The sequence below is a fragment of the Lethenteron reissneri genome, chromosome 24 (assembly GCF_015708825.2).
Source record: "Lethenteron reissneri isolate LAM-NWPU_2019-01 chromosome 24, ASM1570882v1, whole genome shotgun sequence".
Lineage (NCBI taxonomy): Eukaryota > Metazoa > Chordata > Hyperoartia > Petromyzontiformes > Petromyzontidae > Lethenteron > Lethenteron reissneri.
In genome coordinates, this window is record NC_083802.1 from 5,065,647 (window position 1) to 5,093,267 (window position 27,621).

Sequence of the window (27,621 nt, forward strand, 5' to 3'; positions counted from 1 at the left end):
TAATGCAGTGTTGTCGACGAGTGCGTTGAGTTTTTCGTTGCTTGTGCACGACTACCAACGTGGCAGCAGCATCGCCAAATAATTTGCCCAAGTCCCTCTCAGCTGCAAGTGTAAACGTGTAATGCCAACGTAGAGTACATGCGCACAAAAGCATGTAATCCTCGCATGCGCTTTCAAACAGAAAATGACATAATTGGCACAAACACATAACCCAAAGGCCCTTCTGCTCTGTTAACATACAGAAGTGCAGTGCCCTTCATGCTGTTGCCGCGATGTGAAATTTAAATGTAAACAAAGACAAAGACCCACCCGTATAACGTTAAATAGACTGTTGTTAGCGAGCACCTATTACATGAGAGGGGTGGGTGGCCAACACCACGCCTGGCCACCTTTGTCTCCTCAGTACGAATATCAATACACCGCACCAATTACTCATTTAAGGCTGAATCGACCTAGGGGAGGCACAGGACCGGTTCAGATATTCGCCACTGTTATTGGTCGTGAGCAGGACTCAAACTCGGGTCGTCAGGGTTCATAGCGTAAAGTGCTAACCACTACACTACCGTTCCTCACTCAGACTGCTCTCGTAAGAAGACATACAGCATAGAGGCAGCTTTATGCACAAACACCGTAGAATTTTAAAACCAGATAACATCTCTATTGGGCAAAATTTTACTTGTCAGTTAAGCACCGTTGTTACTGTCAACGTCAACGATGTCTTTTGTTAAGAAAATGGTTTCTTCTTCACGACTGGTTTAACAATATACAGTTGCTGAGGCAACAACAATTCATGTCACGACTGACAGGCTAACACGCACTCCACACAGATACGTGCTTGCACGCACATGTGGAACACATGGTCTTGGACACGACAAAATAATTCAAACTACAATCTTATCGGTTATGTACAGCTGCGTGTATTTATGTTCGCCAGTGCTTTTTTACAAGGGGGCCCCCTCTGACCATAACGGGTGCAGCATACGAGCCACGGTTTATTACATTCTACGTAAGACACTCGCATAAAGTTAATGCTGCTCTTTGGACAGTTGGCTTTTCATATTGTGGTCACGTTCACACCGGGCTTGGAGATTAGAAAGAACACAAGACACCAATGCCAATCGTCTCAAGAAAAATTGCTACCAATTTACAATCCCGAGCGTAAAAAAAGAAGCAGCTTATAAGAGGGCAAATCTTCCTAACACTTTATGGACACACGAAGGAATGTCACGCATGGTGTCCCCTGACAGCTGGTCTAAATAATTAGGTCTCTGTTTTGCTTGAACAGAGACTCGCAAGCGTTTCTCTTGGGAATTGTCGATAAAAGGAGCCAGGGGAAGGTCTTTTTTTAAACTTTTCTTTCACCGTCCTGGAGAAATCAGCGAGGCATGAAGTCGTTGTGCCCACCACTGAGGCAGGGAGGGGTCGGTACGATGTCCCGCTCGCATTGCAGGGCATTGGTGTGGGGAGCAAATGAGAAAGCGTGGGTTACTCCCTCGGCTTTCTCTGTAATTGTGGCTGGAGACGTCCGTCGAAAACAGCGCCGGGAACGCCATGGGTCAGCACACGGGTTGGGCCAATCACTCAATTGTAGTAGGTTTTTACCCTTTTAAACTGGTACAAAACTGACACCTTTATTCAAGGCACCATGTTTGCAATAACCACAACACAAGTAGTCAAAAAAGCAAACAAAAAGAAGCAACTCTGATAATGATAATAATATGCACAGTCCTTGAAGTTGATTGGTCCACACCCGAGACGGCTTTCTTTAGAGCCTAGTCCCCATTGGGGTTGGACCAGATGACACCAGAAGGCGTACAACTCAAACACAGTGCAATATCAGAGTATTGAGAGCTCGGGGTAAGCATTTACACTATGAGATCTCTTTTTCCAGTGGCAAAATATAGTAGTAGGTTTTTACCCTTTTAAACTGGTACAAAACTGACACCTTTATTCACTCAATTGTTCACTCAATTGTTCCCGCAACTCATTCAGCGGATGTCGGCGCACGTATGCGCGTGCGGTGCTCTAGTCACGAGAAGCAGGGCACATCCTTCAGCTCTGCTGATCGCACCTGTCACTGCTAGAATTGAGATAAAGATGCAGGAATGGGCTACTTAATCTTACGAATGAAAAGTATAGTAATGCCTTTGCCATATTTAACACGTGATCTAGTTTAGTGTGCAGAACAAGATGTGAAGAGATGACTTGAAAAAAAAACATGGGCACATGTACCGCTCTACTTTAGTCATCGTTATCATCACGAGAGGTTTAGATATTGTGGTGACCTTAACTACCGCAACATTTCTTAACGCATCATCCTCAATATTGCCATCATCATCATCACGGTCTATAATATCTATGACTCATTTCCTCATACAAATAGCATTACCATAATCATGAATTCACTGTGGACCTTTATTTATCGAGATAAGTTATTGAGATGAATTTATCGAGATAAGTTAAGCCACAAACAAACCGGTAATGTAATTTAACATCCTGAAAATCAGTGTATTCTGAAATAATTGTTGTATTTTGTTAAGTATTATTTTTTATATTCCTTTTTTTCTTTAATTCTTTGCTCTTTCTCAGCTTTTAAGCAATAATTAGCTCCTGGAATAATTGCAAAAGGATTGCAATCTGATGTAATAAATTCAAGCGGTACTTCTGTGTAAATAATTAATCAAAGTAAATGAATCTCCCGACGTGAAGTGGAATCTCTGTCGTGCACACTGCATGCTGGGACAATGTTTACTGCCCAGCAAACACATTCCACCGAACATAGTCTGACTCCTGGATACCTGATTGAGAATCAGTAGCATGTTATGTGGAAAACTCAGAAAGTGGATGCGAAGAACTCAACTTTCTCCCTGGACACACGCCTTCTGTCTCAAGCACGTGCACATTACAAGCTGGCCACTAACCGATCATTCAACCAGGCTCTTCAACTTCAAACACTTCAGATTTTTTTTTAAAGGGCTTTGTTTTGAATCCCTCGTCAACCTTAGGGGGGGGGGGTGATATGCACGAAACGTAACGCAGCCGCGGGAGAAAAGGGAGATGATGCCGAGATATCTAACACCCTCTGGGGAGAAGCAGGACGAATCATATAGAATACGTTAGGCGCTCGTGGTCATACGGGATGACTCCTGTTCAAGGTCACTTTATTTTAGATTCAGCCGCAGATTGAATCTCAGAGATACAACAATTACAATCCGCTTTTTTTTGGGGGGGCACTGAAAACTGTACACGATTGTCAGCAGATTCCAGTCTTTTCACCGAACTGTATTAGAGAGACGGTTTAACGATCGGCAAGGGGAACACCTGCTGAGGTTCAACCTACTTCACTGCAGTCAATCCCCAGCTGGGTGCGATGTTCTTTAATGTGTGGCACCCTTTACGTCCTCCGGCGGTTTTCGAGTAGCATTAATTAGAGGGCCACGTTCTCACCGCTCTAGAAAGATCATTGCAAGGGTTATATCCAAGGGCTGACTTTGGTGGAGTTATTTTTTTAAAAGTAGGTCAGGAAAAGCATGCAGAATATTTAAGTTTTAAGATAAAACGCCGCTACGAATCATTTGATCGCCTTTAGTGCCCGTATAACCACTGTATCCGATTGAAATAATATAATGAACAGTTGTATTATAAAACAAATTCCAAATATATAATGTACTTTTTATATTAAACAGCTAGCCTCTCATTTTATTGTCAGCGTCATTTTAATACAGCCCACGCACATAGCAAAGATAAGGACAATAATCAATATGTTTGCCTTAGTCTGCCTAAGGCATTAAACCTGAAACACAATAATCTGGAAAGTTCCTCATTATGGCTCTCAGACTTGGGAATTAACCCAAATCCCTAATATTTCAAAGGGACACCTTTGGCTTCTTATATGTTGCACGTAATGGGTTCATGCGACCCCTAAAAACCATTGGAGATGCAACGTTCACCACAGTGTAAAAAAAAACGAATGTATATTATAGAATCCAATTGTGATCCCAAATGACAATTCATAAAATTGCAAGCAGAGGTGAATTGTTACACAACGAATTATTACAGTATGCTCTGAGTCCAAACATGTGCTGCATGAATACTCGACGAGAAAAAGCCGCATTTATTCGTGTTTATTTCTTTCGTTACGCTAAACAGAATTGGCACACACTTATAAAAATACCAATTGCTAAGCAATATAAACTTCCATGTGCTAGGTTCAATGTGCTGGCATGGCTATTTACATTCTAGAAACAGATAGGTATCTACGTCGTAAATTTGATACCACCTCCAGATATTTTTCTTAGCAATGATCACCTTTAACAGAAACATCTTTAACGGCATTTTAATTGCAATCCTGCCGAAGACACATACGCTTATTCACATTGGCTTTGGTATACATTGTCGGTATGTTTGATTGTGATTGCGGCTGTAATACTTTTTCGTGATTAGCCTTGATATTTTAAAGGGTTTTTTTGTGGGGCAATATAATCTACATACATACACAGTCTGGCGTTGTGGAGGCTGCAGGGTGGCTCAAGCGTCAGAATGCTGAGCTTGCACCACTGCGAGCCAACCTGATTAAACTGCGTTCTCAAGGGTAGTGAGTTGTGGTCTCGCATATGACCACATACAAATGAATGCATTAAATAAACAATAACATCGCTTTATTTCAAATGCAAATCTTGAGAATAACAAAAAAATTGTTTTTACTGTCACACACGGTGTGTGGGGAGAGGTCGATTGAGGAGCTAATGGAGTAGTTCTGTGATATCTGCTTCCACAGGCCATCGCTTAACAAAGGGTGATGTACCGCTCTGCGAGAGTTACAAGTTTACATATCATCCCGTGACATGTGACACGGACAGTACAAAAACATGCATTTGGGGATAAAGACCAACAAAACATTAAAAAAACCTTCTTGCGGTACAGATGGTGGAGTTGTCGCCAGCACCGCACTCAAGTGCTCTTTCCTTCCGAGTGCCGATGTCCACACACTCAACTAGGCACCCATTTAATCTGGAGTCAATCAGAAACAATCGGGACACCATTGATGGTGCGTTGCTGGAAATCGAACCCAGATCGCTGTGGGCTTGTCGTGCAGGAGGCTAACCACTCGGCTACACACAACAAGCACAGCTACCGTTTAACACGCAGGCTTTCGCGATCAATATCATCCATAATACCTGTATTATAGACAGCTACCAGTCACTACGACGGAACCATAAGTGACAGTGAAGTCACTCTGGCCTGCGTGGCAGACTATGTGACTTTGTGGACAACAATACAATAAACAGAAAAAATTTAACCCGTAAAAACAAAGTTTTTCACTCTAAATCCTTTATATGTGTGGCGGCTAGAGTCCTCTCGTCCTCTGGCTTGAGATGGCTGCCACCTATGGGTCAGATGATTGTCTGCCATCATTAAGCAATTGGTAATTAAATATTTATTTATTTTTCCATAAACAGTGTAAAATTTTGGGGAAAAAATTTCACGAAAATTACTTGTCACGCACAACGAGTCTGTGTGAAAAATGTCAGCTCGATTGGATCACGGGAAGTGGGTTAAAAAACTACCGAAAGATTTGCACGGTCGTAAGCAAGCAAGCAAGCACGCAAGCACGCAAGCAAGCAAGCGAACTTAATATAAAGGATTTAAAAAATGATTCCATATTTAGCCTGACAGACTATGGGGCAAGTGTGGTTTTCAGAAATTGCTGAGAGGATGGAATGGCCAACACCACTCCTGGTTGCTTTCATCTCTCCAGCACTGACGTTCACACCTAACACAAATCATTCTATTATGTCATCATCATCGTCAGTTATGATCAATCCACTTCTGGATGAAGTCCTCTGTCAACCATCGCCATCTAACCATGGTCCTGTAACGTGCCAGTCTATTTATAGCCTACACACAAGTTGATTTATCGCTCCATCTCCACGGAGGACAAACTTTGGGGCTGTCACTGGTTAATGGTCTCAACGAATGGCCATTATCCCTTCGATGGGCGTGTTGTGCCCAAGCCCGCTTACTTTCTTACACAGCCAATATATTGGCTGTAATCAATGTGTACATCTGATGCATGGATATGAGGTGGGGAAAAAATTAACCCGTAAAAACTAAGTTTTTTACTATAAATCTTTTATATGCGTGGCATCGGTTTTATTTTATTATTCATTTCTGTTTTTCTTGAGTAAGAGTTTCATTTTTATCACATTGGTATTTTAAATTAAATATGAAAAAAAAATTCCTAAAAAGTGGGAAATTTTTTTTAAAAAAATTCACGAAAATAAATTGTCACGCACAACGAGTCTGTGTGCAAAATGTCAGCTCGATTGGATCACGGGAAGTGGGTTAAAAAACGACCGAAAGATTTGCACGGTCGTAAGCAAGCAAGCAGCAAGCACGCAAGCAAGCAAGCGAACTTAATATAAAGGATTTTAAAAAATACCAAATACCATACAGAATTATTAATAACCACAAAACATCAACTATATATATTTTTAATCTATACTAAAAATAACATGCACCTACATAAATGCATCCACATGTACTTATAACAAAACAAAGATCCACAGTATAGCTTTAATAGACTTTTAGGGCAAGTGTTGTTAGCGAGTGCTTATGAAGGCTGGCACGGCACACGAAGGGATGGTGGCCAGCACCATGCCCTGCCGCCTTTGTCTCCCTAATGGAAATGTTTTTTTTTTACATATCATACCAGGTATAGTAGAAGCATCCCTCAATTTACGAACGTCATATTTACAAAATGTCACGTTCACGCAATTGACAAATTATGAACACTTTTCGATTAACGAAATCAAATTTCGCGCCATGAGATTAAAAAAAAGACACCGGGGAGGCTGCGTCATCCTGACGTGATGGCGTCACGGTATCCCCGCCACGTCACCTTTCCAGTCATTCCAACATGCAGATTCTTTTGGTGGGTTGCCGAAAAAAAGGTGAAATACATGTAATTGATTATTATTCAATCGTTTTCATATGTATCTTCTTTATTGTTTTTGTTTCGTGAAAAGTGATATAGGTGTGTATTTTTAGGTTTGGAGTAGAGTTGGAATGACTAAATTAATGGGAAAAGCCATTCCGATTGGCAAAATTTCGTTTTATGCGTTTTTTTTTGCAGAAATCGAGGGATACCTGTATTCATTTGAGGCTGAATCGACTTAGGGGAGGCCCAGAATCGGTTCAGGTAATAATCATTGGTCTTGGTGGCTGTGAACTGGAATCGAACCCAGGTGGCCGGGTTGGAAACGCAGCGTGATATCTACTGAACTACCGCTCACATACACACAGACAAACACATATTGATCTCGTCATTGATTGATTGCCTTGAAAAGGAAACACAGATCAACATAGATCTTGCAGTTGGCCAGCCTTAGCATTGCTTAATGGAGAAGCATGGTGAACAGTGCACACACCAAAGTGCGCTGACATTTGCATTTCCCACTGAACCTAAGATACAACAGCCTGGCAAGAAACGAAGTTAAGACGGACATTCTCTGATCTAACGAGGGCCAGACCCTCCTGTGCTTGGCGGCCAAGTTTTTTGATGCGCCTTTTAAAGGCTCACCAGGCAGCCCACGTGCGTGGCTTACAGCCAACCTGTCCGCAGGGCTTGACAGATGGACTTACTCTGACGAAACCTATCATTCCCCGTCAGCGCGGAGCTCTTTACTTTGAAGAAAACTTCTAACGGCCACTAGCACCCAGCTGAGTAACACACAGTTTGGGCCCCAGAGGTAATGAATAACTGTGTAATGGCAACATTCTAAACGATTAGGCATATGAATGGAATAAGGAATTACTGCTACGTGATAATAAAGCAGATGTTTTCGCAGTTGTGCTCCATCGCTCTCGATGTGTTTTCGGTCTTTACCAAGAGTCGTTCCGCAGGATGCCTGACGTTTTGTTCCACGTACGAGGAGCTCATTCGGGATTCGGTTCTTCTTCTTCTGAATGACTGGATAAGCTCCCGGGACATGGAGCGAAAGGTCAGACATCATCGTGCTAAACAACACGTGGTACGATCCGAAAACACATAGGAGGACTCTTTGATGAAGCTGCTTTCAAATTATGTATGTTCAATACTAGCAACATGTCAACATTGTTGTTGTGATTCGTAAGATGGTTAATGTGCCTTTGCAAGAGAATTTGGAAAAATGTACCAAGAGCAGGGTAAGTCGCCAAGGTCATGTGTTTGGCCATATAAATGAGAATCCGTCCCTATACAGCCATCTGGGAGATGCTGTGACTAGAGTGTTTGAGAACATGAAGTTCAAATCCTCGTCAGGGGTCGACTTAACCTATCATCACTCTGGAGTGATAAATTAAGGACCACTTTGTGGGTATTAAAGAGTGGTTGGGGCTCTGCAGGGGTGAAATGTTGCCTCCCTCACCTGCCATGCAGGGAGTCGTTGGTTCGATCCTGAACCTGACACATGTGTATTGTATACGGAGTTTACAGGTTCTCCTTGTGGTTGCGTGGATTTTTTTCTGAGTCCTACGCTTTTGCTGTCCACATTTATGAACATGCATTGAGATTATTTGGCTGCTTCTATGAATTCTCACGTGTGATTATCCAACTCAACGCGCTATCATGTGTGTACAGGACACATCTGAAAAAGAGTTACTAGCTCAGTGGGCTCGCTGGTAAATAAAATAGCAAAGTATGAAGTTGTTCGATGTATTGACTGGCCCCTACTACGGGCATTTGTAATGTCCACCACCGGCTCACCAACGAAGATAAGCATCACCCTATTAGACACTTGCGGCAGTATATGACAGGATGTGTTCATTGTCAATATTTAGATTTTGCATCGCAAGGTCTTTTTTTGCGCAAATTCTTTTTTGCCAAATGTTGGTTGGTGAGTGCATCGGTGTCGATGAATCCAAGTGCAACATTTAAATATGAGGGCCTATTTCAAAATAACTTTGTGAAGATGTGATATTATTTCAGTTTCAGTTCAGTTTCATTGATTAGGTATAACCCTGTGAGCCACGCGGCTCTTGACTCGGGCGCAACCGCAACAAAACAAAAACATGAACAAGAAACATCTTCAAGTGATAATTGTTTTTTTTACCCTTCTATCTGGCAACAAAACTGACACCTTTTTTACAAGGAATCATATTTGCATAGACCACAATACCTGCAGCCATAATGCAAAAAAACACATAACTCTGATAATATATGCTGCAGGTATTGTGGTCTATGCAAACATGACTCCTTGTAAAAAAGGTGTCAGTTTTGTTGCCAGATAGAAGGGTAAAAAACCAATTATCATATTTTTTACTGGCAAATGAGGTTCCAGTGGTGTAAATCTTCAAGTGACTACACGCAACAGAAACATCCTGTAAAGTTCACATGTCTACACGCTGCGATGTGCTTGATTCACATCCTTCACTCAGACCGAGAGACAGCCCGTTGAGGAAACACATCTGTGTTTGAAGTGAAGTCTGGATATTATGTGAATCTACATTTTTGATAACCTTCGTTCAATTTACACTGTAAAGTATTGCAATGCTCTCCGTAGTGGGGGGCGAGTTTTGACAAAAAAAAGAAATGTAATGAATGAATGAAATAAAGCTCTCGTTGTGCTTACATTTTGGAGTTTGAAACATGTAAACATTCAAACCACATTTGCTCGTATTTTCACTCGTATAAGCTGTGTAAGGGAAGTGTTTTCCTGACAACCCACTGGCATCGGTGCACTATAATTTATGAAGCCAGTAGTTTACACAGTAGTTTGCAGATAGCGCTTACTGACTGGATGTACATTTGACACGTCTAAATGTTTATGCTGATAACGAGCAGGATGCATTTGTTTCAAAAACCTTTTGATCTGACATATAACTGTGTCCTTTATTAATTAATATATTCAGGAAAGTCACATTGAGCTCAAGTACTATTTTTCAGGAGAGTCCCTGCATTGGATATTTGACCAACACCAATGATATTGTATTTTGAATGTTTTGTTGTTGTTGCTGCTTTTAGCTATGGGAAGAAATCAGAGAACTAGGAGGAAACTCACGCAGAACGGGCGTTTGGGAGGGGAGGGAGATACAAACTCCACACAGAAAGGCGCCCTAGTTAGGAATCAAACCCAGGTCCTTCTTGATTTGAGGCACAAGTCTTAACACTACGCCACCCTTAAACATAACATTACATTGTGCAACAATAAAAAGTTTATCTCGAAATGCTGTAAAGTGAAATATTAAATGCATCACATGCATAAATATGAGATGGATCTGAATAATTTCTGGCAAACTTGGATGCATTTTTCATGATGTTTAAACAATATATAATTAAGTATATAGTAATTAATACGAGGAAAAGCCACTTGGATAACAGGTATGCCAACAAAGGATTTTCAATCATCATAATATAAAAGGTTAAACTATTTTTTTTTTACTCCTGCTTTTTATAATTTAGGAATGTTGTCCATGATATTTTAATTCATGTAGGTTAAAAATAGAAAATAATTCCGAATGAAAAATACGCAATGACGTAAATGTTCTAGTCACTTAGCAACCTAAAATTCCCATTGCTGAGCATGAATGTGATAATTAGCATAGTTTCCACACTTGTTGCAAATTTAGTGCGAACGACATTTAATTAATACATTTAATAATTGTAAAAAACGAGTGGGTCAAGCACAGCCAATAACCGCCGCTGTGTTAAAACAGGAAATTTTTTGTATAACACATTTACCAAAAGCCAAATAAACAACAGCAACATGGGAAAACCCACGGTAAGAAGAATTCTTCAATAATTTGACAGTGAATTCTCAGCTATTTTTGGGCAATTATCTGGGTTGCAGATTAACCGTGCTCATTCATGCCTCGTACCCATGCTCCCCGATGTAATTAATAGCTGCTCCTCATTTGTCCTAGGTTAGTGACTCAGTGTCAAAGTGACCACAAGCTTGTCCGCTATTAAACCAATTACCCTAACGTCCAGTCAAGGCAGAGGAGATATTCTATGTCATTACCCTATTTTATGAAGGTAAACAATAATAAATAAATAACTACCAATACAGGTTTGTTTCCCTCACAATATGCGGTATATGCGTTCCAAGAAAACAGGGGTGCACAAAGCGACACCGATCAAGACGGCCGCCTGCTGAGTCGTGTGAACAGGACACACAAGGTGTTGCCCCCATGTCCAACCGCATAGCCGTACGCGAGTGAATTTCAACGACTGATCGCGAAATTTCACAAACAGAACCCGCGTAAAGGGACGGACACCTGTACGATTTGTCGCCTAAGTCCTACAAGGGGCCAGCAGACCACAGGAGCTACGCTGAATAGGGGCACTCAAACCAGGTCCAGAGACTCGACAAAAGGCAAGACAACACGTGCTGCCTGCGTCAAACTCGCACTGACAAGCGTAAAGTATGGTCAAGTGACACCTCTGACGCACACAACATTGGGGTACCCTCATCCAGCAGTGGATTCACAAAAGGACTGTTTGTGTAAATGCAGAATTTGTTTTCATACAAGAGTCGGTCGTATCTGCTCTGTGTTCTATTTAGGTGAAAGCCTACCGAAATGTTCGTAATAATCAGAAAGGGGAAATATTGTGTCTCTAAATTTTCTTTAAACAGTCGTGTTTATTTCTCATGAAAGGATTCTGCGTACAGCAGTAGGAGGGTCATGAGGCTGCCTGACATATGTAGGAAAATGCCTTTAGACTCATGTTGCATCAGACAGTGAAATGAAACGGTGTGATTGTTAATTCCAAGCTGCTGACAGATAGCCATTAGATTCAATGGCCAAGTGCAGAAAGCTTCCTTTCAACATATTCCCAAAGCTCCAAAGTTAATTTCAGCTGAATATTTTTTAATAATGACAGATCTAGACAAGACTTTATTTAATGTTTGCATGGGCACAAAGCCCACGCAAATTAATATCCATTTACAAAATGGTTATATAATCTAAGACTTTTACAAGTCGTATTGCAGTTCATTACATTTCAGTCTGTAAAATTAAAACTCATTAGGGCAGTACTGTAGTTCAAGGCATGAAGGTGATGTAGCCACGTCTAACCAATTACATTTCTCTTGCTGCATTGAGGTTTCTGAATCAATTTCATTCGAATAATATTCTGGTGGGAGGGGAACGGTGGTGCCATGGTTAGGTGCACTGCTCTTTGAACCTCGCGACCTCTGCTCGATTCTCAGCTATGCTTGACAACAGTGGTACTTAATATTTCGTGAGTCTGCCCCTTTTACCAACCAGCACTGATCAGCGTGGTGAAGTATGGTCAAAACATCCCCCATGACAACAGTGTGGGGAGGCTTTCATCCAGCAGAGGATTGACAAAGGGCTGCAGATGTTTTATTATCATTATTACTGCTACTATATGAGCAATGAAATGCAGCGATGGGCAGATGCATAATTCATTTACATTTAACTCATTATATATTTTCAAGTGTTATGTGATGCTCAGGAGGATTCTGCATTGTGATGTTTGACCAATTCCCTTGGCTACTGTTTATAAACAAATATGCGCTCTAATAATGAGACTCAATATATGATGGCGATCCCAAAATAAATCCCATTAAAACTATATCTTGTGGAGAACAAAAACAAAACTGCAGCTAAAAGGAATAATGACATTTTGTGCTTTTGAAGTACATCAACATGTTTCTTCTAATCTATCTACTGACCGACCTAATTATTTCTTATACAGTATGACTCAACCTTATCTGGAATGAATTGGTGGATGGGGGTCACTAATAAGAATTCATGGATAGGAGGAGTTCCCTTCAGATCAAATAAAGTGATCTGCAGTCCGTGTTATCTGATCCACGTCGCACTGCACCGCAATATAGAGCAACAAGGGAGGTGAGGAGTGGAGTGGAGGGGTGGTGTGTTGGTCAGCGTGCTGTGCTCTGAGCCCGGTGATACAAGTTCAATTCCCGGGCATGGCTGGCACCAGCGGCGAGTGATGTCAGAAGCAGTCCTGCATCACCTTCCTTCACCAATCTGCACTGAGTAGCATGGTGAAGTATGATTTGAAAAACACCCAAGACTGACAAGGCATGGAAGAGCCATCGTCCATTGGTGGATTGAGAATGATTGAAATCGATTGTACTGTCGTATACTCTAGCTATATGTACATAAATTAAATAACACATTCATACACGTGACTATAACTAATGCACTGCTTGCCTTTATGAATAATGCATATTTATTTAAACATTTTGTAAGATTATTTCATACTGACTAAAGGCCATCACTGGATGAACCAATGTCTGAGACCCTTGAGCCTAGAATTTGCTTAATGCCTTTTGTGGTTTTATCCAAACTTATTGGTACTAAAACATTTGGCTAGCTAAGATTGATTGCTCTTGTAGGAATTAAACATCTACTGGAAGCCGCACCATCTGTTATAATTATAAATGCGTACAGTTTGGAAATTATATTAAGCATTTACGAAGAAGTGTGCATAAAGTCTAATCTTTATTGGTTATGTATTGTCATGCTTTATAAACAAAAACTGGAATGCAAACATTGTTCGCATATTTTGTTAACAGTTGTCTGCAAATGAGTTTGTGGTTTTGGCCATGGCAGGGCAAGGCGGTACAAGAGAGCAAGTCCATTGAACGTTTGTTATATGCAGTAATCCAGTTCATAACCCAACGCACGATGATTCCTAAACAAATGCACAACGAAAAAATAAGACGGATAACTAAATAAAATAATATATTACATGAAGCCATGGTTCAATAGTCAGCACAATGCATTTGCAATTCGAAGAGTAGGTCGAAATACCGTGTAGAAGGGGAACTCATTCTTAGGGAGGGCCCTTCTGCCAGCAGTGGCATGAACAAGACATTTCAGGGCTGAACCTTTACCTTCAGACCTTTAAATAATACGCATGAGGCACTGACGTCATTTTTCAATTTGTTTTCCGAAAATAAACTGAAGAGGGCAAACATGGACCAAAACAAGTAGTTTGAAGCGAGTAAAGACAGCGCAGCAGCTCGGGACGTGGGTAGAGGCAGCAGAGGAATGTCCTTTACGATAGGCGACTGCCAAATGAACAGCAGAAGGCCTCTAGGAATGAGGGCAAATTTATATGCATGCATTGATGTTGAAATACTATATTTATACAGAGTATCCCCATTAATCTGTATATAGTATATCTTGTTTAGAGGGATGCTTTAGCTTCACCGGAAGGCATGAGGCTCTTGCAAGCTGTTAATTTGGCTCTGACATACCACACACACAAAAAAAAATTCTCCCCTGCTTTGACCATAAATACTCAAACTACAGCAAGAAGAATGAATCCTTGGCAAATTCCCAAATGCCTTTTCTGCCTCTGATGAAAAAACAGTGTCAATAATCTTAAGGGAATGGGTGGCTTCGTGGTCAAATCCCTTTATCAGGCATCTGAGACAGCTCATCTGTGACCTGGCTTCAAGTCTTCCCCGAAGGATAATGATTGCGTCTCATTCCACTCCTTATGGCTCTTTAAGGCGTTTCATGTCCAATGAGTTGTACAGGTCTCGTCGTCACCCTCGAATGCTATTCACAACAGTCGTCTTTTGAGATTCATCATGAGTTGATGAACTAATATGCGAGAGAATTGCAAAGATGCTGGGGATACAGTCCAGTGAGAACTGGCAATGTGAATGCTGTGCTCCATGGGGAAGAAAAAACACGCGTTTTAATGCATTAGCCCATCCACAATTTTAAACAAATACACACCTTATGGGTAAGAGTATGATTCCGTATTTTGCATCTATGCTAAAATTAAATGCATCCCGAGCTGTTTTAAAAACCAAAGTGACAAAGTGTAATACCCACGAGCAATAAACCAACAGTTTTATTCTTAGGACCTTGTTGTTAAAGGCCTCAGGCTGGAAATCACGTCAAAACATTTCAGCATCATTACTATACAGAAGTAAAAGTTTTGCCCTGAGGGTAAATATAGTAGAGATTTTGAAATGGAATGGTTACTGCAGAAGAAGAAAGGTATTTGATATTAGCTTTGATTTACAGTAGAAAAATGGACATGCATAAATGTGTCATGGATTTTCAAAAGGCTTTTGAATTTTTTTTATCAACAATTGATTCAATTGGCTGAATTCAACAGAAGTAGAGGCAATTTTTTTCATATGGTTACCATTTAATTGGACTTGACAATGTGTGAGGTAACAGTAGCTTCAGAGAAAATCGTAAAAAAAACATATCAACATTTCACGTTAGGATCAACATTCCAAAATACGAATCCACTAAATATTTAATAAAAGGCAGAGGTAGTGGTGCAGTGGTTAGCACACTGTGCTCCGGACCTGGCCACCTGAGTTGGCCTCCTGGCTATGGCTAATGTTAGTGGTCGGTGAAATATGAATTGGTCCTGGGCCTTGCACTTCACAATCCCATACTGTCCCGCATGGTGAAGTATGGTTAAACTAATCCCCAATGACTAACAGAGCTTGGGGAAGCTTAAATATATTATTATTATTGAAATAAAGTAAAGAAAGATTGTGAAAAGTATGATCTTCAAATATGGTCTTGCGCCATGTGAAGATAGCACAGAATAAGTATTTAGGTAGTACAGTGGAGAGGGTTATAAGCAAGAGATTAAGCTGATGCATTATGTTAGCAGAGTGGGGTTTTATGGACTGCATTAACCACATTGAAGGCATTGAAAGGTCAACGTTCATGTTAAGAGATTGGTGTTTGAGGCAGGAGTAATAAATGTAAAGTGTCAAGAGAACAGCTACACATCTAGCCCTTGAACATAGCTGCTCGTGTGGCCATGAGGGACAGTTTTGATTGTTGTAGGCCTTCATCCAGCAGTGGATATATCATGGCCGATGATGATGATGGTGGTGACATGGACAGGATACTACGTATTTCATGGCAGGATAGCATTTGCTCTATAAAAGCGTGACAGAAAAGCACTGTAGACATGATCAGGAGGAATAAAAGGAGGGAGTGATGGGTGGGACACGTATGCAGGATAGAGGGAGGCAGGATTACCGAGGGCAGGCATTGGAGTGGGAACCCAAAGGTCGGCCACCAAGGGGGAGACCTAAAGCCAAATTATGGGTTTCTGATAAGGGCATGATTTGGAGGTCGGGTGTCAATATTGTAAAAAGGTTGGAATCTGATAGAAGGCTGGAACGAATGACATGGTAAAGGTGCAGCCCTGCGATTTCTTACTCATGGAACTGCTGCCAGAAGAGCCTCCCCTCTAGTTCAGTATTTCACAAACTTTTTTGGCCCGAAGACCACCTCGCCGGCATGGAAATATTCGCGGACCACACAGCCCCGCCAATTCCTCGAGGCAAAACGCATTCACTAATCTCTAAATACCAGTAATACAAAGTGATTCATATTAATGGAACATAAAAAACGCAGCTATAAGATTTTTTTTTTTGGGGGGGGGGGCATTTAGATCTTTTGGTTAGAGTATTTTAATCAGGATAAGTTTACCTAACTTATTTTTTATTATTATCATAAGTAAAATATTAATGAATGTCCAAAACAATGGTATAAACATTGTTATTATTTCCGGATCAACCTGCATTGGATCAATGCCTCGCAGACCACCTGTGCCAACGGTGGTCCGGTGATGCATGCTCTGTTTGGTCAATTCAGCTTCATTGATGTGAAATGTGGATAAGCAAGAAAGCAGCAGAGAATCAAATGAACTATAAAAAAAAAATTGTGTTTTATATATATGTGTTAAATGCGTAGTGACATCGCGGGATGTCACTGTGTAGTGCCGGCCCGAGAGGGGCATGGCGTGCGGTGTAGCGACATCGCGGACACCACTATGGTGTGGGTGTAGTACCGGCCCTAGAGGGGCCTGGTGAACTCTAGATGGCACCACGCTTGGCGTGCAGTGCCAGCCCCTACAGGATAGAGGGTGGGAGTGCCAGCTGTAGGAATGAGGTTACTAAAGGCCATGGCACTCTGGTTGATCCGAGAGGACACGTGACCAGTTAAGTCTACAAAGGGGCCCCAAGTGGGGGCTAGGGGTGGTCACGTGGTCCGGGTCCAGATCCTGCTCGAGGATTCTGGAAGGTGGTCGTGGCCAAGGGCGGAGCCAGCCACACCGTAGAGAATATAAGCCGGGTCCTCCAGAGGGGCCAGCATTGTTGTTCATCCTGAATAAACCTTCATCTACGTTCAACATTCTCCGAGTCTCCAACACGTGGACCTGGACCCAAGCTGTTGTCCCTGTCCAAAGTAGCTAGCTACGTCGTAATTAGTGTAGTTAGCCTGGTGGTCACCACCATAGGTTGTTATTCTGTTAAGGGGCAGTTACCCCGTGTGTTGGTGCTAAATAAGTGTGTTGCCTCCAAGTGTACGTCTGCGACTCAGTTGAACTCACTACAAATGTATATAGCTTAGATCAGGGGTCGGCAACCTACGGCTCCGGAGCCGCATGCGGCTCTTTACGGGCTACTTCTTGACGATATGTACAGTATGTACTCAGATGCATTGCGGCTCTTGAAATACTGAATTTTGTACCGAATTGGAAAGAAATGGCTCTTCTTGTTATTTTGGTTGCCGACCCCTGGCTTAGATAGTGCTGAACCAACACGTTAACTGACACTGCAGTGTTATGTATTATACATGAATAACGTGAATGATTGAGTTTTGTGATGAAAAGTAAAACAAACATTTTCTCGGCATACAGGATATCATAGGTAGCTTCTGGAATTCCTTCTTCGTGGGACATCGAAAGGAACGAAATAGAAAAATAGAAAATATCAGCCAATAAACTAACTTTTCACAAATATGCGGAGATCCACAAGCGATTACGAGCTGCAAGGACAAGAAGTGCTGACACCGCACGATCGTTCACTTCAGCAGTGGAGAAGCGTGGCATCCTCCTGGCTGTTTGGTTTGAAATTAAATCCATTCAGCTTGATAAAACACCCGCTTTTTGGTCATCGCAAAGACATTCTGGGAGACACGATGTGATAATTTAACTGACTGTTCTAAAAAGAGACTGTGATATTCGCGCACACGTTACAATTAACGCCATAAATAAAATAATAACGTAAAAATATTATAAAAAAAAAGTGTCACAAGAGCAAAAAAATAAATAATTGCACGATCGGGTTCCAACAGTCGTAACGCTGAAGCGGGATTATAAGTGACAGAAAGTGGTGTCAAATCTTACCCAAAACACTGCTGTTGCTTGGGGAGCCGAGTTCCCCACAGGGTCTTCCTGAGGAGCTGTCGCAGACTGAGGCGGCATCCTGTGGGAAACAACAACACAGTGCAGAGAGGGGAACAGCTCAGAACACTTGAGGCTACATTTCCGCTCACTTAGCAAGTTCTAAGAAAACAATATTCATCATGCAGTATGTAGCTAAAGCATTTCAAAAAAACTCCTCCCGCAACATACGTGAGTTTGAAAAGGCAGCAACTATGTATGCTGATGAATGCTAGAAAGTGCATTACGCCACGACCTATTAATGTGTTTTTTTTCTTAGATCATCAATATCAACCATGGGCAACTCACTGATGAGGACTTCATGAAGCTGCTCCATCATCTCTCACAATCCTGCGAAGTAATAATAATCCGCCCGGCAACCGAATAAAATCTTATTTCATTGTTCAATCTCCTCAACTAACGTCCTTGGTTGTATTCTACCATTATGTGTGCAGGTAATATTTTTGTATTTATATTTTAAAAAATACAGTTTAAACTGCTTCGGATACTGTCATCGAACGTTATGTGTGGGCATCACACCCACGATGTCAGGTTTGTAACATATATAGTCATTTACAGACCTCTGTCAATCCACTGCTGGATGAAGGCCTCCCAATGCCTGTTGGTCATCGGGGTTGTTTGCCCATACTTCACCATGCTGGTCAGTGCAAGTTGTGCCGATTGGGGAATCGACGAGGAGCAGATCACATATTACACGCCCCTGATGTTAACCGTGGCTTGATTTAAAAAAACAAGTCGGCGGGTTCATAATGCAATGCTCCAAACCTGCTCCTCCCCTGTATGTATACGTGTACATGTACAGCCCTTTGTCAATCCACTGCTGGATGAGAGCCACAGGTTCATGGGGCTATTATACTTCAAAATGCTGGGCAGTGTGTGTTGGTGAAGTCGTGGAGGGTTAATGCGGGAGCATATGAGTACAGCTCCACGGTTGACTTTTGCTACACTCCACTCTGTGGCCTATCTCATGGTCTTGCCTCCTATAACACCTTTTATGCATGGTGGTCACCCAAATCCAAGCACCATCGAGGCACAACCCTGCTGAGCTTCACAGATCTGGAAATTCCGGGCACATTCCGGCAATTTGTTCAGGGGCATACATATACGCACTGTACATAATTTGAAAAATGAGAGTATAATTTTAAACATGTGTTTCACAGCATCAGGTGTGCACCCCCCATTATGTCAGGATCGAGTTTGCTGGATGTTTCTCAACATCATCACCTTAGCATCCTCTGCACCGTGATCCTCTGCACCATACTCTCACTTGAACTAATGTAATCATGCATGTGTGCTGAAACACCTGCACACAGCCGTGCACTTTTTGGCGAAACATTTTCCATTTGGCTGTCCAGTTTCTGAACTTGCTCTGCATGCAATTAAATGCTATTTTTACCGTAAGTTTATGCCACATTAACTGTTCATGCTTGGAAAGCAAGCAGCCACTGCAGTACATTAAACAAGAAAATGGCTAAATAAAAACATATCAGCACCATGTTTATATCATGGCCCGATGAAAACATTTATTTGGAAAGGGAATGTTTTCAAAACTTCATGAAACAAGAATGTGCTTTCAAATTTGTGGTAACTTGGTACATTAATTTAGAATAACAATTTTGTTTAGCCTTTTGTCAATCCACTGATGGATGGAGACCTCCCCAAAATCACGTCAATTATTGGGGTTGTTCAGCCACACTGCACGATGTTGGTCAAGAGTGGGTTTGTGAAGAGATGAGGGCCGATGACTGGTTCAATATCACTTGCCACTGATGTTAGCCATCGTCAAACAATCTAACTCAGGTCACTAGGTTCATAGCACAGCATATGACCCACTTTGCAACTGGAAAATAGTGTATATATATAATATCAAATTATAAAACCAATCATAACCTATGCAATCTTCCAAAACAGCGGGTGCTTAATTAATACCAAAATTGCCAAAGTGTGCTTGACATTTCTTCCAGTTGCCCTTCTCAAGGGGGGGAGGAAGATGTATCACCGGATCTGTCGACCTCTTACATTTTCAATTCTCAGTGTAATTTATTTTTAAAAACTATGATGAAATAACAGACATAGTTACCGACTACCCTGCTCCCCCCTAAGACATATGCTATCCTCATCATACAAGACATTAAAAACACTGACCTAATTCTGCTGATATAGAGAATATGGTTTTAAACCATACGCAGCTTAAATCCTGCCCCAAAAAATTCTGATATCCAGCATTTATTTTAATGTAAACAGTATGTATTAAAGAACATGTCTGAATGTAAAAAAATACAGTAATACTGTAAGCCTTGGGGCCACGAGACCTACAGCATGCTGCCCCTGCTTTATAATTAAAGTAAGCTCAGCTGGCAGAAAGAAGGGACAGCTGCAAACTAATTAAATCCACTTTTTGACATGCCCATTATGTGCTTTTGTACGAGCAATGTGGCCCCAAGAGAATGCTTGTGCACATCACCTGAAAGTTGAGTGGCATGACCTGCGACTGGATGGAATCTCGCCAATCTATATATATAAAATCGTTCATGTCTGTGTGTCTGTGTGTGTGTGTGTGGACTGCACTTTCATTGGACGGCGGTTGCCCCTGGCAACGGCTAGCCACGCCTTCGCCGCTTTCATTGGACGGCGGTTGCCCCTGGCAACGAGTAGCAACTTTTCTCCGCGGGGTGGACGCCATTTTTAATAGCGCGGGGGGGGGGGGGGGACCGGCACCCGTACCCAGCGTTCGCCGGGTGCGAAAATCAGGCAAGGCGGGAGGCTCTGCACGGTGCTAGGCCTCGACACCCAACACGCCACTCTGAGGTAAATTCATACAAATTTCACGTCCTCTACAGAGTGGCGAGGGAGGCAGAGTGGCGAGGGAGGCAGAGTGGCGAGGGAGGGACTCAGCCTCAAAACGAGTAACTGGTGTGGCGTATTAACATCGCCACTGGGGAGACAAAGGCGGCCGGGCGTGGTGGATACAAGTCCCGGGCAAAGCCGGGTCATGACTATGTGTGTATGTGTTTATGTGTATGTCTGTGTGTCTGTATGTATGTGTGTATGTATGTGTCTGTATGTGTTTGTGTGTATGTATGTGTGTGTCTGTATGTATGTGTGTGTGTATTGTGTATGTGTTTGTGTGTATGTATGTGTGTGTTTGTATGTATGTGTATGTTTGTGTGTATGCATGTGTGTGTATGTGTTTGTGTGTATGTGCGGTTATGTATGTGTGTGTATGTGTGTGTCTGCAGCAAGCGCGTGTATGTGTACCTATGGACGCGCGCGCGTGTGTTGTGTAGGGGGAACGGTAGTGTAGTGCTTAGCGTACTGCCTGTGTCTATGTGTGTGTGTGTGTGTCTGTGTGTGTGTGTCTGTGTGTGTGTGTCTGTGTGTGTGTGTCTGTGTGTGTGTCTGTGTGTGTGTGGTGTGTGGGGAGCGGTAGTGTAGTGGTTAGCGTGCTGTCTGTGTGTCTGTGTGTGTGTGTCTGTCTGTGTGTGTGTTCTGTGTGTGTGTCTGCGTGTGTGGTGTGTGGGGAGCGGTAGTGTAGTGGTTAGCGTGCTGTCTTTGTGTCTGTCTGTGTCTGTCTGTGTGTTTCTGCGTCTGTCTGTGTGTGTGTGCGTCTGTGTGTGTGAGGAGCGGTGGGTGTAGTGGTTAACGCTACGCTGCGCTACCAACCCGGCGAACCGAGTTAGATTCCCGCTCATGGCCACCACCGATCAAGATTATTTGAACCTCACATAGGTCGACTCAGCCTCAAACGAGTAACTGGTGTGGCGTATTAACATCGCCACTGGGGAGACAAAGGCGGCCGGCCGTGGTGGATACAAGTCCCGGGCGAAGCCGGGTAGTACAGCTAGTAATAATTTATTTTGCGATGAACCAACTGCACTGCCAGACCCATGATCAGTAAAAATGGCCACATCGCTAGTTGCACCTTTGTTGCAGCTGTAATAATAATAATAATAATTAAATAAATGAAGGTGAAATATTAAGGTTGCTCTTTATTAATTAATGAAGTATGTCAGATGCATATATTTCCTTAACTAGCAAGTACATACAAACAAGTATATACAATTATACTGGTAGGAACCTCTTGGTTACACCAGCCCACAGGGGATTATTGTGTCCGTCCGTCGTGCAGGGAGGGGCTGGGTGGGGAGGGTGGGGCTGGGTGGGGGGTGGGAGGGGTGGGGCTGGGTGGGGAGGGGCTGGTCACCCCGTCGTGCCCTTATAAAACTCAACGTTTAACCTACTCACGCCGGCTTGTGCCCGCCCTCACAGTCGGGCATATTTGCGGAATACACCACGCCGCCGTTGACCCTGCAGGCCATTGACCGAGCAACCCAACGTTCCTACCAGCTCCCTCTGCAGGAATGTGTTTTTTCGGGTCTTTCGGTAAAGTCACGTAGGTAGATTTTTTTTCTATCTACGTGACTTTACCGAAAGACCCAAAGAGTATGAATTCCTACCGTCACGAAAGCTTTAAGTAAAGATACAATTATGTGTTAACTATAAACATTGCCATGGTGGCTATAATACTTTTCAGAAATTAAAGCAATAAAAAAACTTTGATTAACAATATTAAAAACCAAATACATTCTACAGATATTACAATCATGATTCAGTGCACACCATATACTGTTTTTTCATTTGTCTGCATGCATCATGTTTTGATATAACATATTTGTTTTAATATTCCTCTGTGAAGTGGCTTTTTGTTGTAATTAACTCAAGACTGAACATCAATTTATCCTGCGGTCCTACGATAATAGACAAAATGGAACGGAAATCAATTTGTGGTGTGTGCCTGTTAATTGCGCATATGAAATGATGTCCCTCGAATTACTCAGTGCGCGGACAAGTGAGCGGCACTTTAAGCTATTAATAAAAGCGGGCGTCTCTTGCTGGCGTTGGACACTTACGAAACATTGTTCTGGAGCAACGACCCACGACTGACCCCAGCTGTTATGACAGCGCGAGCGAAGTCACCCTTATGTAATGAGGCCTCAAGGGATAGTAGCAATCAACACCGCGAACGGGGTTTCTGGATGCTGTTAAAACCTTGGGTGCAAACTCGGTAACGAGCACGCAATCTTGCTTATGATTGCACCTTCCACTCGGCACACAATGGTGGGTGCTAATCCCAATACAAGATTTAAACACAAAAAAACACGATTATTGCTTCACCGAATGTCAAACTGCAGTTGCATGGCATTAATGTTTGAACATGTTGTTACAGAAAAACGTTAATATTACAAACCAATTATCACATCACAATCGCAGCCTTACGCTACAGTGTTTGCGGAAGGAAAAGATGCCTATTGGCAGTTTAAGGGCTGTTTAATAATACGATGGTTAGAGGTTGTTAATACTTTATTTCACACGTGAATAAAACTGAAACGGGAAAACTGTTAAGATGCACTCGTAACATTGTGTCAACCTAATGGTCTCCTAAACGGAGACACGGCTACCGTGGGTCCTCCAAGGTGTCAGTTTAAATCCAGCACATAATAACGCACCTCTTGGGTCCAGCCACCCCGATCGTCCGAGCCCCTGAAAATAAGCTTGCCCTAATTAACTGGTGCTCGTCTATTTGGCAGCCAGCTCCCTGAGCCGCAGTTTAATACGTACAATGGCTATAAGCTCATCTGGCTCAGTGTCCATATGAGCGTCTTGCTATGCAACTTAAAAGCGCTTTTGGTTTGTTTCGTTCACTCAGTGGCATTACAAATTCTGTATTAATACAACTTAGCTGGAACTCAATTAGTACGACGTTGCGTTGAGTTGTGACAGATATACAGCCTATGACAAGAAATGATTTGGTTTTGTGGCTGAGGGCATAGCTCTTTGAGACCAAAGCTGCTCGCATGAACAAAGGCTGTGTCTTCAATCTCTCGCGTTGGGATTATTTTATTCTTGGCATTAGTTTTTTTTTCAGCCCTAAGGACTCAGAACATTAGTCCAAATATAAGTGTATAAATGTCATCATTATTAATCCTTGACAGTAAGCTTCAGAAAAAAAAGACAAGGTACAGTGGTGTAGCACCCAGAAGTTTGCTTGATGCACTGCAAAAAGGGGTACATTCCCGGGGTCCTTGACCAAATCACGCCAACCAGTTACCAAAGCGATCTTGATTCATAATTCATTTTCAGGTCAGATTGCGTAAGTAGAATGTGTGTCGTAAACCCTCCTCCACCTGACGCAGCCGATTCATAAATTGTCACACGATGAACAAATGTGGCAATTTCAATACTGCTTCAGCACACCGTGTGTGTTGGAGGGCACTCGACAACATTTAACAATTGGATAACGACATTTCGCTGATACTTACAACCAGCATCTTCAGGCATTCGTCAGAATTAAGAAAAAGGAGGCGGATTTACGGCACACGCATAATACGGCACACGCATAATACGGCACACGCATAATACGGCACACGCATAATACGGCACACGCATAATACGGCACACGCATAATACGGCACACGCATAATACGGCACACGCATAATACGGCACACGCATAATGGGGCGGTGCGCCACAAATTATGCGCAACTTTAAATAAATATAGACAACACGTTCTACTTAATTAAATATACTTTTTGATGAACAAAAAATCCTACAACATCTGAGTGCAGCGGCACATTAAATACGCACTACGAATTGAAGCATGTTTAATTTTTTTTTGGGGGGGGGGGGGCAGAGCTTTGCGACGTAATCTTTGGGGGGGGGTCTGACTTTTTGTGACGTCGTGTGACGAGGGAGGGGGGGGTCAAAAATCGTCCAAAATCGCGTGACGTCATTTATGGACGCCGCCTAAAAGAGAACGCTCGTTGAAGCACAGTGGCATCGATTCACCTTCCGTATTGGACAGAGGTCCAGCCCTAAGGTTGTTGGTAATGGTTAGGTGATTGGTATGATGTCTTGCTCTCTATTATAGAAATTGAGGGGAGGACAACCATTATTTAACCCAGCATCATCGACGCCTCTGTTTACACACGTGTGAGTGAATGCTCTGAAACGATGACTCTGAGGGTTTCGAGGAACATCGCGTCGTTTTAATTTGTGGGCTAAATTCTAAGCCTCATCAACTTATCCACAACTCAGGCTTCTTGAAAATAGCAAAGAACACGGCAGTGCTAATCAGACGAGGCCAAGTTATTTCATTGTGGGTCCTAAATCAATGCTTAACTGAAGTACCACGCACGTTATGTTTCAGCAATAAATCAGTTTGGCATTAATTAGGCCAGGTGAGAGACAAAACATTTATGCGAAGATCAGAGGTAACTGTAAAGCAAATAAATAAGTGCGAGCGTAACATATGCAGTTATGCACATCATCAACAAAACCGCATCCAAGGATAGTGGATGACCCTATTACAAATTGCGTGCATTTAAAGATATGTTATCTAAACAATAACTTTAAATAGCATTATATTTATAGAGCACGAGGTTAATGATTACACTACTATATTAAATCACATTGTATTTCCACACCGATACATTCCTCCTGCCAAACGGCATACACACGGCACGTGCTCACGACCATCCTATGAACGACTCAACTCACAGATCAAAGCATAGGATTCCCAATATTTTTTAACAGCACACAATGTGAGATGCCTTCCTTACGCCGTATTGACTAACGTTTACTCGGAAATACTTACTTTGTTTTTAACCTAATTAACACAAAGGCAATTACACATGTTTACATAGCTATATAGGTGAAACAGCATTGCACGAAACATTCTCATACAATACATTCAGGCCTACAAACACGGTGAATTCTTGCTCCATCTCCTTCCTTGTCACCACCGTCATCTCAATGCTCAGCTCCCTTCTACCTCAGGCCGAAATAGGCGATGCCCTTGCCACAGCCCATGCCAGCAAAGCCGCAGGCAGGCCCGATTGCATATTGTCAGATTTAAAAAAATCTTCGGCCAAAGAAAAGACCCTGGTTGACAGTATTTTCCTCCAGTGTCCTGGCTACATCGAACATTTTGACAGTAATGAGGAAATCCAAAGTCCTCACTATTCTCGAGTGAGGAAAAATACAACACTGAGGCAGCCAGTAATTTGGGCCATCTCCTTGCTTCACATCTGCTGCAAGGTATTGGAGCGCCTCATCCTTCAGAGGCTCGCCTTGGCAACGGAGGCCACCAATCCAAAGGAGCAGTTGGGCTTTCAAGGTGGACGTGATTGTTAGGACCAGGTGGTGGCTCTCCAACGCCACATCAAGGAAAGCTATCAACCTTTTCTTAAGACTGGTGCAGCGTGCGTAGACCTGACATCCGTGTATCAGACCATGTTTAAACATGGCCTTCTACTTGCAAATAATTAGTCCAGGATCATCCAGTACCACACAACAATACGGCTGCTCTCAAGCATGTTGAACAATCACAATTTAGGCATCTTCCTCGGCCACAATAAAAGTTTTTATGGGGTCCTAAACAATGGTCTACATAAAGGCTCTGTGCTGGCACCGACACTTTTCAATGTGTACACCAGCGACATGCCAGATACAAACTCGCACAGGTTTGTCTACATGGAGCACTCGGCTCTCATAACACAGCTAACGCAGACCTCTGTAAGGCGAGGTGATGCTCACATAAGGCATACTTCCACTACTGGCTGCTTCATCTGAATTCAAGCAAGACCATCATCTCAACCTTTCCACCTGAACAAGCAGCTGGCGAGAAGGACTCTGGGCATGAATTTATGCGGCTTTCAAGTGCAGCAGATCTTCAAGGTCCTCCTGTCGACATGGTGATGCGTGAAACTATATTGCTCACATTGGTGTATTTCACGAATGAGTACTGGTTCCTTAGTTTGGCTTTCCAGCTCACACATGAGGACGAATTAAAATGGGTCCCATGGCTTTGGTGGCCAATGCTTTCCCATATCGCACCAGCACTCCTCCGTGGTGAAATGACAACACTCACACATCTGCTACCAACACAAAGACCTAACCCAACCAGCCAGAGCTGGACACCCTCCCAAAAAATGCATCTGAAATCGATAAAGCCATTCTGGAACACTGCAGACATGCTGGTAACATCGAAGACTAGGGGATGAACAATTGAATAGACAAATTATCACGAATTCCACAATACAACCATCAGGAGGCTCACTGCTCCACAAGCAGTGGGCTACTTTAAATCATATCCGAACTAGCCACGACAGGTCCAATCACTTACTCCACAAATGGAAAATAAAATAATCACCAAAATGTGACAACTCACATCCGCTGCGAGCGGTCTCAGAGGGCACGAGTGGTACGGACACTTGTTGTCCTCTGAACACATCAGTTGGGTTTCCAACCTAGGTATGGATGTATAATTGTGACTCCATATTCATATGAAAGATGAAGATGCCGCAAATTAAACCTGATCTCAATAGCATAATCTGCTGG

At 42.5% G+C, this 27,621-nt stretch overlaps 1 protein-coding gene and 1 long non-coding RNA gene across 3 annotated transcripts in view; one reads left to right on the forward strand and one right to left on the reverse strand.

The window, feature by feature from the left end:
* SNCAIP (synuclein alpha interacting protein) overlaps nt 1–27,621 on the reverse strand; it is a 228,152-nt gene that overhangs the window by 47,970 nt on the left and 152,561 nt on the right. Inside the window, 1 exon segment of the mRNA XM_061558015.1 lies at nt 18,167–18,245. Within this exon segment, the coding sequence (XP_061413999.1) occupies nt 18,167–18,245 (79 nt within the window).
* LOC133346446 (uncharacterized) overlaps nt 20,928–27,621 on the forward strand; it is a 41,745-nt gene continuing 35,051 nt past the window's right edge. For both annotated transcript variants that reach the window (XR_009755558.1, XR_009755559.1), the window contains exon 1: nt 20,928–21,031. This is a non-coding gene — a long non-coding RNA (uncharacterized LOC133346446). The remainder of the gene's footprint in view (nt 21,032–27,621) is intronic.